This window comes from Sceloporus occidentalis, unplaced genomic scaffold (genome assembly GCF_023333645.1).
Source record: "Sceloporus occidentalis isolate IW3139 unplaced genomic scaffold, rSceOcc1.0.p SCAF_2, whole genome shotgun sequence".
NCBI lineage: Eukaryota > Metazoa > Chordata > Lepidosauria > Squamata > Phrynosomatidae > Sceloporus > Sceloporus occidentalis.
This window is the reverse complement of record NW_028316982.1, coordinates 13,438,771-13,452,500: the sequence shown is the minus strand read 5'-3', so window position 1 is coordinate 13,452,500 and position 13,730 is coordinate 13,438,771. Positions and strand designations below refer to the sequence as shown.

General features: G+C 41.2%; 2 protein-coding genes across 3 annotated transcripts in view; both read left to right on the top strand.

The window, feature by feature from the left end:
• Positions 1-8,266, top strand: part of LOC149317986 (NADH dehydrogenase [ubiquinone] 1 beta subcomplex subunit 5, mitochondrial-like) — a 10,226-nt gene extending 1,960 nt beyond the window's left edge. For both annotated transcript variants that reach the window (XM_089508784.1, XM_089508783.1), the window contains exons 3-6: positions 742-808; positions 1,717-1,778; positions 2,709-2,815; positions 8,044-8,266. In XM_089508784.1, the coding sequence (XP_089364910.1) occupies positions 742-808; positions 1,717-1,778; positions 2,709-2,815; positions 8,044-8,164 (357 nt within the window). In that variant the 3' untranslated portion in view covers positions 8,165-8,266. The remainder of the gene's footprint in view (positions 1-741; positions 809-1,716; positions 1,779-2,708; positions 2,816-8,043) is intronic.
• Positions 8,267-8,699: 433 nt separating this feature from the next.
• Positions 8,700-13,730, top strand: part of LOC149317985 (ubiquitin carboxyl-terminal hydrolase 13-like) — a 98,570-nt gene continuing 93,539 nt past the window's right edge. Inside the window, 1 exon segment of the mRNA XM_089513262.1 lies at positions 8,700-8,708. Within this exon segment, the coding sequence (XP_089369388.1) occupies positions 8,700-8,708 (9 nt within the window).

The window sequence follows — 13,730 nt, the reverse complement described above, 5'->3', positions numbered from 1 at the left end:
TTTTAATCAGACGGTTCCCTGCCCTCAGGCTTACAATCTAAAAGACATGACACAAAAGAAGGAAATGGTGGTGGGAAAGGGGATGAGGTCCAGTGGTTCTTCTCTCCCTCTGAGGCCTCAAATATGGTCTCTCTAGGTCCTCCATCGTGACTCTGTTGTCAGCTTCTGCCAAAAGTGATGCTGGAGGACCTAGAGAGCTCTAATGTCACAACAAACTTTAAATCCCAGGCTTCCATAGCATTGAGCCACGGTTAAATTACGTTAATTCTGCAGTATGGCAGCAACCTCAGCCTTTTCCTCTCTCCTATCAAGGAATATTTAGAGCAGATGAAGCCTTCCAGGACAATTGGGAGAGACATAGCCGTATCCCTAAGAACATCCAGCCTATGGAGGGTTGAGGAGGGGGAACATCCATCTTTTTACCCATCCAGCTCTCTATTCCAACTCTGTCCTAAGCAGATCATAAGTTTTTGGGGGTTTTGGGAAGAGAGAATTATAGTAGTTAATGACATATCGATGTTTTCTTTTCACAAGCATAAAGTAAAAAACGGACTTGTAATATTTGAAAAAACAAGTTATTTGGATTCTGATCATATTCATATGGGAGGGGGGAAATGCCAGATAGCTGAGATTCAGTGTTTGCAGAAGGTAAGATTCTATAAGTATTGGGGAGTGATGAAAATCTAGGATACAGTATATATTGCCATATAATAATCTTGTGTTTCCCTTTTCTTTAAACAGCGGTTCTATATTTTGTTAACTGGAATACCAGTAGCTGCACTTGTAACATTTGTTAATATCTTTATTGGTGAGTATTTTTGCACGTTGCTTAGAGCTGCTTGAATTGCTTAGAATTATTCATGTAAAACACTGAAAGAAAGATTTTATTTCAGTAATATTAAATCTGATTTGCTGATTTTGGGCGATAGAAAAGTCACTAGAGAATTTTTTAAAAAGAGCGTTTACAAGTGAGGAAAAAATAGAGCATATGTCTGTAAAATTCCAGGTTAGTTATTTGCTATGTGAAGTGCTGTATTTATGGAGTTTTGAAACCTATTTTTAAGTGTCCATGTTTTTCTGTTTACAAGAACATAGGAAACTGCCTTGTATTAAGTCAGACCAATCCTCACCAGCCCTAATCTCCTGGTTAGTGGTGAAGGATGATGGGAGTTGCAGTTCAACAACACCAGGTCAGCCACAAATTGTCAACCAATGAGTTACTTCAGGACTATTTACACTAAGGATGGATGTGGTTGGATTGCATCTCCCATTAGCCCTAGCCAATATATCTTGTAGTGAGGAATGATGCGGTCTGCAGTCCAGCCAGACATGGAAAACCCAGTTTTCCCACTCTTAGTTTACCCTGGCTGGCATCAGTTCTCCAGGGTGTCATTGGAGATTACTTCTACACCCAGCCTGGAAGATCCTGGGATTTTGCATGAAAGACAAGTGATTTGGCATTAAGCTCCACCCCATCACACTTTGGATGGCTGTTTATCTTTGCTTGCACTTACATGCAAGTCAGTGGATGTGAGACTTACTTCTGAGTAAACATGCATTGGATGAGGGCAAACTTTGAATTAATTATTATCTTTTGACAATAAAGCATTGTAACTGGCACTATCTGGTACACTCTTGTTTTGTACTGTATTGTTCTTATGATGGTAAGCATCTTCAGGCCCACAGCTCTTAACTGATTTCTTTGCCTTCTGCCAGGTGAAGCTGAATTGGCTGAGATTCCAGAAGGTTATGTACCAGAGCACTGGGAATATTATTCTGTGAGTACGGGACAGAAGGGAAACCTTTTGTAAGCCAGTCTTGGGAAGAACACTCTTGAGATTTTAAGTGAGGGAGAGACTGAACGACTGGGAATGTTAAGACAGCTATAAAAAACATATGGGAAATGCTTGGTGAGATCTTGGAAACTAGATATGTGGCCATATAGGGGAGGGAAGTCCTTTTAGCTCAATCTGATTCACAGTAGCCCTTCAAAGTCTTCAACAGGACTATTTGGGAGTACTTGTTTTATTAGTTTTTTAAAAAACAAAAAACAAATTTGAGATGCTAGGGATTGAACTAGGGACAGTGTGAATGCAAAACATGCGCTCTTTCACTGAGTTAGGTGCCTCCCCAATCTGATTTTTGCATCTGCTGTTTGTCCAGAGTTCAGCATTTTGCTTGTTTGATGGGAAAGGGATACCATTCCTATTCTTAGCTTGCTTCATACAGCTCCTATTTCCACTGGATTCATGTGTAGTTACCTGCTGACGATCACATCGTCCCCTACTGATGAAACAACAACAACAGCAACAACAACAACAAATGTTCCTGTTCCTAAAACAAGATGTGGGCAAGCCTGGCACTTTGTTTTAGAGGAGAGTTATACTCTTTGAAGGTTTCTTGAGATGCAGTTCTTCTGATTTTTGGATAATGGTGGTGATTTTAGTAGCATGGGGCTGAAAAATGGTCTTGGGGCAGTATGTGGCCCATGGATCACACAGTTCCCTGTCCTGCTTTATTCCATTTTCACATAATCAGGATGGCAAGCGTTCTCATTCTGACAGCTTCATCCTCAAGGGATTTGAATGTTCCCTGCCAGCCCTTCAACTCAAACAACCTATATTTAAGGCTTCACTGATGCAAGTCCAAGATGGCCCAGATATACACAGTACTTTAGTAATGCTTCCCTTTTTCTTTCTTTTCTCCAGCATCCCATAACTAGGTGGATTGCTTGCTATATCCTTGATCCCCCTGAGAAGGATTATGAAAAGGGAATGGCTTTGGTTCACATTGAAGCAGAGAAACTTGATTTAAGGTAGGTCAACTGATTTACTGGTTGTTTTCACAGCTTTATGGAGTAGTGATCTATGGCTTCAGCCCTGAGCCAAAGGCAGAACTTAGAGATGAAACTGTAAAGGGCACATAGTTAAGAGATTTGGGCAACATTTTCTTTTTTCTCTTCCTGTCCCCACCCTGGCTGTTGCAGCCAGTTAATAGATGCATTAAGTGTCATTTCATCTTTGGGGCTTTTCATATCTTGAATGAGCTTGAAGATCTCTGTGTTTCTGCCAGTAATCCCTCCATTAATGCAGACTGCAACCACTTCATGCTATCATTGTGTTCATAGTTGCTATGACCACTTCATAACTCAGTGGTCAGTTTTTGGTGATGAGCCTCTTCCTACTTAATAGGTTTGTCCCTAGATGGCAAATGTGTAGACCACCATTGTGCTCTGTGCAAAGTTTTAATTGCTTGGCTGAACCTGAAAACCTACTTTTCACTTAACCAATACATGGTTTACAATACAATACAATACAATACAGTCTGCCCTTCCTTTACGCAGGGGATACGTTCCGGACTACCCCGCGTAAAGGGAATTCCAACTATGCTCGAGCCCCATTTAAGTGAATGGGGCTCGTGCACGTTGCGGTGCGGTGGCACAGCAGTGCACACGCATCCCATTATCCCTTATGAGAAGCACTGCCCCTTCTCCCAGTGCGGCTTTCAGCATATGTGTATGACGCGGGTGCACTGTACAATTCAATACAATACAATAGTATCTGGTATAGAAATGTCTAAATTTTTATTTGAGGCCCTAGGAGTATACACAAGCTGCAGTGCATAAGGCTTTTTGACAAAAAACTCCACAACAACCATTTTTTGAACATCTTGAGATGTATCTTCAGGTTCTTTCACCAGCATATCCTCCAAGAACCCTGTCCAGGTCTTTCCACTTCACGATGAAGTGGAAGTGGAATGCATTAAACTAGGGTTTCTCAACAAACATTCTTTGGAACTCTAGGATTCTGCAAAAGGTCATTAGGGGTTCCACAAGAGATTGTGATGAAAAAAAAGTATTGAAGCTGTAGATGCAATAATTTTTATGCAAACATTCCCTAAGATCTAAAAATTAATTCAAGAGTTCTTCCGGGGTAAAAATGTTAAGAGAGGCTGCATTGAACACATGGACACCACCACAATCACCATTATTTCTTCCATTAAAAAAAATATTGAGGTGCTTAGACATGAGTTTTCATTAAACTTCATGGCCACAGTCTGTAGACCACAGTCATCTGTTAGGTTGGAAATCAAAACATCATCTAATCCAGCCCTCTGTCTCAAGGGAGGTAAGTCTATACCAGGAAGCCTTGAACAGAAGCCAATGTATTTGTAATGACCCCGTCTCTAACTTACTCAATAACCAGGCTTCATGGGTAAACCAGAAAGGATTTATTGAGCAGCTCAACATGGTAGACAAATGTTTGCCAGAATTGGCTTCAAAGACCTACTCACAAACATATAACCCCTTTCATACCTAACCCCTGCTGCTTCTCATTCCCCCTCCTTCTCATTCCTTTGCCAAGAGAGCAACCTTGAAACTGTGGGAACGTCCTGTGTCTGTCTCCTTCCCTCCACCAGCCCTGCCTCCCATTCCTAGCAATTAACTCAAAACTATTTCTTCAACAACAACAGCAATGCATTCCCCAACTATAACATTATTCACTATATTTTTATACAAACAAAGTATAACAAGCAACAATTCATGACAGGAGAACCACAGGGGTACCCTGACAGTAACACAGATTGCATCTCCATTATCTGGCACTTTTATTATTTATTTATTTATTTATTTATTTATTTATTTATAGGATTTATACCCTGCCTTTCTCTCAAAGGCAGCTCTGAATTCTGAAATCCAAAATATTCCAAAAACCAAAACTATTTTCATGGGTGGCTGATATAGTGACACCTTTGCTTTCTGATGGGCTCAGTGTACACAAACTGTACACAAATATCACACAACGATATTTAAAATATTGTATAAATTTTCCTTCATGCTATGTGCATATGAAGTGTAATTGAATTTTGTCTTTAGACTTGGGTCCCATCTCCAAGTTACCTCATTGTGTACATATATGCAAATACAGGTATTCCGAAATAATAATTTTAAAAAATCCCAAATCTAAAACATTTCTGGTCCCAAGCATTTCAGATAAGGGAGACTGTATATTCATTGAAAAACTCCAAATAGAAATATTCCACATTCTCTGGGCAGCACATTCTTGAACTGTAGGCCCCATTAGGGAAAAAAGCCCATGAACTTTCATTAAAAGTCCTCCCCATGTGGCATATGTAAGGCCAGTTTAAACACCGTGCTGCCCAAATGCCATGGATCTGCTGCACGTGCAGTGCTTCCTGGTGGACGGGGCATGCTGCTGTCTGAACACCACATCCCCATTCCGCCAGGAAGCCGGCTCCTTTTGACCATCTGTTTCGCCCCTTGGTTGGAGTGCCATTTGTGTATTAATTTCAAGGAGAATTCTTTAAGGGAAACTGATTTGGATTTAAAGGGAGCAGAATTCCAAACTTTTGACTGTGATGGGATACAGACTGCCTCTTTGGGACGGCCTGCACCCACCCCTTTCCCCGATGGATTGGGGCCTCAGCTGCCACAGCGGCAGCTCCGAGGCCCCGATCTGCCGCTTTTCCAGGCCGTGGGGAAGTGGCAAAAGGCCGCTTCCCCACGGCCTGGAAAGGGGTGTCCTTGGGGCTTCAAGTCCCAAGGACACCCTGATGGCGGCAGGGAAAGGGAGGAAGGGGCCACTTGGCCCCTTTCTCTTTGTATCGCTGGCTTGGCTGTTTAAAGGCCGCACCAGCGATACGCATGGCCAAAGGAGATCTGAAATGGAGCTCCTTCTGGCGCCGCTGAATGGGCGCCACAAGCGCCCTTCAGCGGTGCCAAGACGTCACATCCGCGCCACCCCATTTGGAGGCGGCGTGTCCATGACGTAATGGCGGTGACCATGTAGAAAGGGCGCCGCCATTACAATGTTGCGGCAACATACTAGGGTTGCAGGGCATCTGGAAAGGATGCCCTGAGGCAACCCTAGTATGCGTGCAGGCCGGTGCTTTGCACCGGTCTGTACAGCACCAATATTATCCATGACTAAATAATACAACTTGCTAGAACCTGGTCTTAGTCTCACCTGGGCTTGGCTGAGGCCAGAGCCTGAGAGATAGTGATCCCAACATAACCGCCTACCTCTTTGCTGGCTTTACCACTGCAAGTTCGTTTATTTCATTCAGGTACTAAACACACACTTTAAAAAAAGAGTACACAAGCTTATGTATTACTACTGTGATAACCACAAGTAGCCAAACCAGATTTAATGAACATACATTCAATTCATGCAGGATCACTGTCTGACCTCACTCAGCTACCAAAGCAGTGAGACTACAGCCCAGGTTGCACGAAAAGAAAAATGTTGCACTCTGTGAAGGAGCAATGATGCTATCTAGAGGAAATCAGAAGTTTTTTTGTTTCTGATTAGTAACCACCATTATTGTGATATTCAAACTGTGGTTTGTTTAATAATTAAGAACAAGATCTAGATGTTTCTGGGTTCAGACACTATGAAGAAATGCATAGTCCAAAAACTGATTCTTTTGATCTTTTCCCCTGGTACACAAAAGGAAGTGAAGTGAGAGTTTTACTATTGCTCCTTTATGTAGTGTGAAACCATGGTTTACTGTTAACAGCAAAACCAAACCAAATATAGCCTTCACCATTCCCCATACATAGATATTAAATGTTTTATTGTATTATTATCTATTGTATTTATATTTTTACTTCTGCATTTTTATATCCTTTTTATTTAACCTTTTATATAGAGTGCTTTTATAGAGGTTTTGTTATATTTGTTGTATTTTGAGGTGGCCCATGGGCTAATTAATAAACATTGTTGTTGTTGGCTTTACCACTGAGAATGGGACTACCAACCGTTGAGGAGGACAAAGAGATCTACTGCTTTCTTCAAGCACATTTCTTCCTTTAAGAGCATCACAGAACAAAAACTGTGCCTTCATACCAGAGCTGAGGAACTTCAGTGGGATGGCAGGGAGGGCAGTTTTCTGTTAACTGAGTACTTGAATCTGAGGACCACACAGACTGCCCAAAAAGAAAAATGGAATTGGTCAGAAGCTCATTTCTAGTTTTGAAAAATTAATATTTTTGATGGCCTTTTGAAAAGATGAACTGCCTTTCCAGGAGACACAATTCATCCTTTTCCCCAGAAAAAGGCCATTTTGGAGGAGTTGGGGGGTGGTTGGAAGCTGCAAAAACAACTGAGGGGGGGGGGGGATGCATGTTTCCCTTGAACTTTGCTTTGCCCACTTCTTTGCACAATCATGTGTGCAAATACTCAGTCATAGGAAGAAAGGTTAGTGTGAACCAGGCTTCCTTACGTAGAGTGTTGGAAGCCTTTTTTGCATTTGCAGTTTCCAGTATCCTTGGCTACGGAGTTGTACATTCTTGTTTATGCTTGCTTTCTCCATGTGTTTCACTGTACAAGGTTATGTAGAAGGCTTTGACATTGTCAACTAACCTTAGTTTGATAGCTGGGAGTGAGTATATGCATACAAATGTTAAGTAGCTTATTTATTTATTTATTTATTTAGGTATTTATATCCCGCCCTTCAGCCCTAATGGCTCTCAGGGCGGCTTACAATATTATTTTTAATCAGACAGTTCCCTGCCCTCAGGCTTACAATCTAAAAGACACGAAACAAAAGGAGAAGGGAATGATGGAGGGAAAGGGGATGAGGTCCAGTGGTTCTTCTCTCCCTCTAAGGCCTGGACCAAGGTAGATGGATTGGAGGGAGGGCTCTTCCTTCTTCCAGGCTAGTCCTGATGGACTGCACTCTCAGCCTGCCAGATTTATTTCAATCAATTACTCCCCATTTATATTTGATTGAACTTGACTCTCTTTGGCTTGAGTAACAGATAACATGTCTAGGCTGTTTTGGGCAACTGAATTGGTCTCTTGTTAAGAGGACGGGTAATTGGTTGGGTGCTGGCCCTGACATTCTTGTTGTGTTTTTGTTTGTTTGGCTTTTATGTTTTAATGAAGATTTCATTTATTTTATTAGTCTCTTTTGGGTGAAAAAGAGCCTCTAAATTGTACTACTTAAAATGTACAACTAATTCTTCATCTTCCTTTCCCTTTTCTCATTTACCATCTTCTCTTACTGATTCTTTAATAGGAGGAAAGTAAAGGAAGCCCGCCGGCTCATGCGAGAAAGAGGGGATGGACCATGGTTTCACTATGAAACCACTGGCACAGATATGATTGATTATTCTCCTAAATCAACACCTGACAACTAAGTTCGTCTCTTGTCCTAAGTGTGAATCTGCAGAAAGCATCCGAATTATGTAATATATATATATAAAAAATTAAAACTCCAATAAATACTTCTGATTCAGTAACCTTCTGTGATGTTTCAAGTACCTCTTCCAGTACAGTTTTGTCCATGTCAACTCAAAAGTAAATATCAGTGAATTTAGTGGAGTTTACTCCCCCATATGTACAGTATGACCTGTACTGTATCTGTATCTGCGGGGCTTACGTTTCTGGACTTACTGTGGAAAGATGGATAATAGTGAACCTTATTGAAATGGGTGATTTCTGACAGACGTTGAGCATAGAGTCATGCTGGAGGACCTAGAGCCTCTTAGGGAGAACACTGCTTTAGGAATCTCAAGGTCTTCCAGTGTGACTCAGTGGTCAACTTCTGCTAGAGGACTTAGAAAATGCCTAGAAAGAACATATTTTTTCAGACGCAAGTAAGTGAAACCCTGGTACCACACATACAGGAGTTGTATTGTACATAGAGAATTACAGCCCTAGTCATCTAACACCATGGACCAAGTGAGTTTTGACTCATTTGAGATTCATTTCATTAATCAAGTACCTCTTAGAGTACTGTTCTGACCTTGGCTACTCAAAAGTAAATCTCAGTAATTTTAGTTTATTTCTAAGTATGTACATAGAGGTTTGCAGATTTATTGGCCTAACACAATGAACCAAATGAGCAGAAGCTTTACCAAATCTGTCCTTGTGGATTCACCTCCATTATGGCTGATTCAGTTGTACATTCTAAATAGCAGTGATAATTCAAAAAAGCAGACATACCTTTAAAATGAGCTATATTAAAAATCATCAATACTTTCACCCAAACGGGCTTAGAACACAGCAGCTCCATAGCATCTAGATTTTCTGCCTCACATCACTAATCCCTTATACTGTAGGTGGTCATAGACATTTGTTTCGGAGCTTCTGTGCTATCCACTAGGTTCAGAGTCTTCCATTTTATTGGAAGACGGACATCTTTGGCCAACAAAGGACTTTTCTATTGGACAATACCATAGATCACTGCTGTGGCTGAATGGAGCATTTTATCTCCCTAAAACATCTGTAAAGTGTCTGTAAGGTAGGTATGATTCCATGTGCATTTTTTCTCTCTGAAGACACGAAATACAGACAATTGTAATTTACCTAAGGTGAAAAGCACATTTTGAGCCTGTATCTATATTACACAATTGCAGCAATTTGATATTACCTGTACTTTTAAATCCCATGGCTGCATCCTATGGAATTCTGGGATCTGTAGTTTGGTGAAATACTTAGTGAACTCTGCTGTTGTAGTTAGGTTCTTGACTAGAGTTCTTTAGCAGAGAATTCTAATTATCTCACTGGATTATAATCCCTATGACTCCATAAAATGGAGCCATGGCAGTTAAAGTGGCATCAAGCCGCTATAGCTTTGTAGTAATTTTGTATTTTACTATCTTGCTAAAATGGATTTTAAAACATCTGAAAAATATACAAAGGACTAAATTCTATTGTTAGTCCCAACTAGCATGGACTAATGGAATCACTGTGACTTATATAAGTGTTTACTTTGCAAGTCCAATTGAATCAATGGCCTGTTACAGACTGCCAAAATAAAGCTGCTTCGGGTCTCTTTGGAGGTATGCTATTTAAATGATGCATGGGTCCTAAGAGTCCGGAGGTTGTGCCAAAGCCACACTCCATTCCTAAGCACTGGAGTGCAGCTTTGGTGCAGCTTTCAGATTCTTAGGATGCATGCATCATTTAAACAGCATACCTCCAAAGAGACCCGAAGCAGCTTTATTTTGGCAGTCTGTAACAGGCCAATGAGTCGCCCCTATATCTCAATTTAAGAGTTGAGAGTTGACCAAAAGAGTTCCTTATAAAGGAACACATTTATTACAGCCTAATATTTCATGGCCTTTTTGCATCTCATGATTTAGGCCAAAGTTTTTGCTACAATGCATGTATGATAATAATAATAATAATAATAATAATAATAATAATGTTTATTTATAGCCCGCTTTTCCAAAAGAGATCAAAGTGGGTTACAACTAGGATATAAAACATTATACAATTTGAACAACAGTATATAAACATCATAAAAACATTCCAAAATTAAAAACAATAAAACCACAGAGAATAAAAACCATGGCCAAAAGACAGAACTAGCAGGAAAGCAGCATATATGATGGGGAACAGATGTCAAGACACATGGGTCTTAAGTCTCTTCCTAAACAGGTCAAGGGAGGTAACAGAGTGGAGTTCGTCAGGAAGAGAGTTCCAAATCTGCGGGGCCGTATCAATCCATACTCACTGTGTTTCCTCCAGCAGACTAATGTGTACATCTGAAATTGTGGGGGAAAGTCATATCTGGGGACTTATATTTGTACAGCTTGTTTTAATTTTCAAATTGCACCACAAAGTAGGCCTGTGAAACAGATCCTTGTTTTATTCTACATCTGGGGATATGAATTTTAATTAGTAGTTTCTGGCAAAAGAATAATAGTGTTTTCCATTCACTGTGCCAGGGACCAGCATCATATTTGTGTCCATTAATTACTACCATTTTCCCCTCTGGAAATGCAGCATGGACCAGCTGCCAATAGCCAATAGACTGGCATTGCTCCACAGACCATCATCACTTGAGCACTTCTGGTCTACTGGATGTGATATGGTCCCCTGGAAGCTAAAATGGTCGACTATAATCCACCTTTTGTCTTCGTAAGGTCATTGGGGAAAACTGCCCTGTAAGTCTCCCACATCAAATAGCTTAGGAAGGACTGCAGGGTAGACCAATTTTCCAGGTAATGCTGGAGTAGGGAGACATTAGAGTCTTAGTTAACAGGCACAATGTTAAGCAAAAGCTACTCATATTTTTTTCAACCTTCCAGCTCTATGATTCTGTGAGTCTAACTAACCTAAGCTACCTCAAAGAATACTATAGACAGGATCATGGGATCATGCCTGGGCCAAGCCAATATCAGGAGCCCTTCTGTCCACCTGCCACTGCCCTGATCTGCTAGAGAAGAGAAGAGCAGCAAAGGACAGCTCCATCCTGCTGGGACTTAACTGTTGATGAAATCAACTTTCCCCTCTTCTCCCTATCTCTTTTCCCTTGCGTGCCACACCTTCTTTGGATTGTAAGAGTCAGTGTAGTGTAATGGTTTAGCCATTGGGCTAGGACACTGGGAGACCAAGATTTGAATCTTGGCTCACCCAACAAAACTCACTGGGTGACCTTGGGCAAGTCATACGCTCTGGCAAATGTAATATCAGAGCCACTGGCAATAATCTTTGAGAACTCCAGGAGAACAGAAGAAGTCCCAGCAGACTGGTGGAAGGCAAATGTTGTCCCCATCTTCAAAAAGGGGAAAAAAGAGGATCCCAACAATTATCGTCCAGTTAGTCTGACATCAATACGAGGAAAGATTCTAGAGCAGATCATTAAACAGAGAGTCTGTGAACATCTAGAAGGCAATTCCAAATCCCAAAAAGTCAGCATGGGTCAAGTCATGTCAGAGAAATCTGATCTCTTTCTATGATAAAATTACCAGCTTGGTAGATGAAGGGAATTCTGTGGATATAGTATATCTCGATTTCAGCCCTTTGACAATGTTTCCCATGACATTCTTGCAAACAAGTTTGTAAAATGTGGGTTAGACAAAGTAACTGTTACATGGATTTGTAACTGGTTGACTGGCTGAAGCCAAAGGGTGCTCAACAATGGCTCCTTTTCATCCTGGAAAGAAGTGACCAGTGGGTCCCACAGGGCTCTGTCCTGGGTCCAGTGCTATTCAACATCTTCATCAATGACTTGGATGACAGAATTGGGAGCATACTTATCAAATTTGCAGATGACACCAAATTAGGAGGAATAACTAATACCCCAGAGGACAGGATCATAATTCAAAACGACCTGAATAGACTAGAAAGCTGGGCCAAAGCTAACAAAATGAAATTCAACACGGAGAAATATATGGTACTGCACTTAGGGCAGAAAAATGAAATGCACAGATATAGGATGAGGGACACCTGGCTGAATGAAACTACATGTGAAAGGGATCTAGGAGTCCAAGTAGACCACAGATTGAACATGTAGTATTCCCACTGTATTCTGCTCTGGTCAGGTCCCATCTGGAATATTGTGTCCAGTTCTGGGCACCACAATTTAAATGGATGTAGAGAAACTGGAGTGTGTCCAAAGGAGGGCAACTAAAATGGTAAAGGGTCTGGAAACCATGTCCTATGAGGAACAACTTAGGGAGCTGGGGATGTAGCTTCCCTGGAGGTCTTTAAACAGAGGCTGGATGGCCATTTGTTGGGGATGCTTTGATTGAGATTTCCTGCATGGCAGGGGGTTAGACTGGATGGCCCTTGTGGTCTCTTCCAACTCTACGATTCTGTGATTCTCTCAGCCTCAGAAGATAGAAATGGCAAACCCTCTCTGAAGAAGCTTGCCACGAAAACCCTGATAGGTTTCTCTTAGGATCGTCATAAGTTGGAAATGACTTGAAGGCATGCAACAACAAGAAAGCCAGTATGTAGTGGTTCAGTGTTGGACAACTTGGAGAACCCTGGAGACAAGAATTCAATTCTGCGCTCAGCCAGGTAAACCTACTGGTGACCTTGGGTGTGCCACATACTCTCAGCCCCAGAAAACCCCTTGATAGGGTTGCCTTAGGGTCAACGTAAGTTGAAAACAACTTGAAGGCACACAACAACAATAAAGCATGATGGCAGGGACTAAAGGTGAATCAACTATCTGCAAAGGGAAAAAAGGGGGGGAGAGTAAAGCCTTTCTATACATTAAAGGCACCAAATCTTGTCTGATCTTGGTAGTTAAGCAGGGTCACCTTTGGTTAGTACTTGGATGGAATACCCCCAATGAATACCAGATGCTGTGGGCTGTATTTCAGAGGAAAAAAACTGGCAAAACACCTCTGAGTTCTTCCTTGCCTAAGAAAACCCTGTGAGGTTAATAGGGTCTCTGTAAGCTGACAGGTGACTTGAAAGCACATACAAAAGGCTTTGGGGAGTTTATTCTTGGCTAAACAGAGAAATAAAATACCTTAGATAAATAGCAAGTTAAGAAGGTAGTAGGTCGGGGAAGATTTTGATAGGCAGAACAAGGGGCACTTGCAACAAAAAGTTGAAGTGTGAAGCGTTCCTGTTCGGTGAGCACCCAACCATGATTTTTTTCAAGATGCTCCATTTCATCCATGCTCTGCTCTAGTTTCTCACCTTGTAGACAAAGATTTTCCCTTCCTAAAGACATTTTTGTATTTTTGCAGGCCTTGAGGCTTCCCCAAGTCTGCTGCTGCTGTGTGTGTGTGTTTGGCTACACAAATAACTATACTTACACAGTCTTCGGTATCAGAATGGAAACCGCAATGAGAGAGGGAATAGAATTTCTGAATGTATCACGTCAGGTTGTACAATTATTTGAACAGTGCCCTATATAAAAAGAGCTGATGGTATACAAGGCCATCAGGGAGAGATCCTCATTAGATTCTTTACTGTGTTAATTTACTATATGTAGAAAAGTTAGTTGTTTTG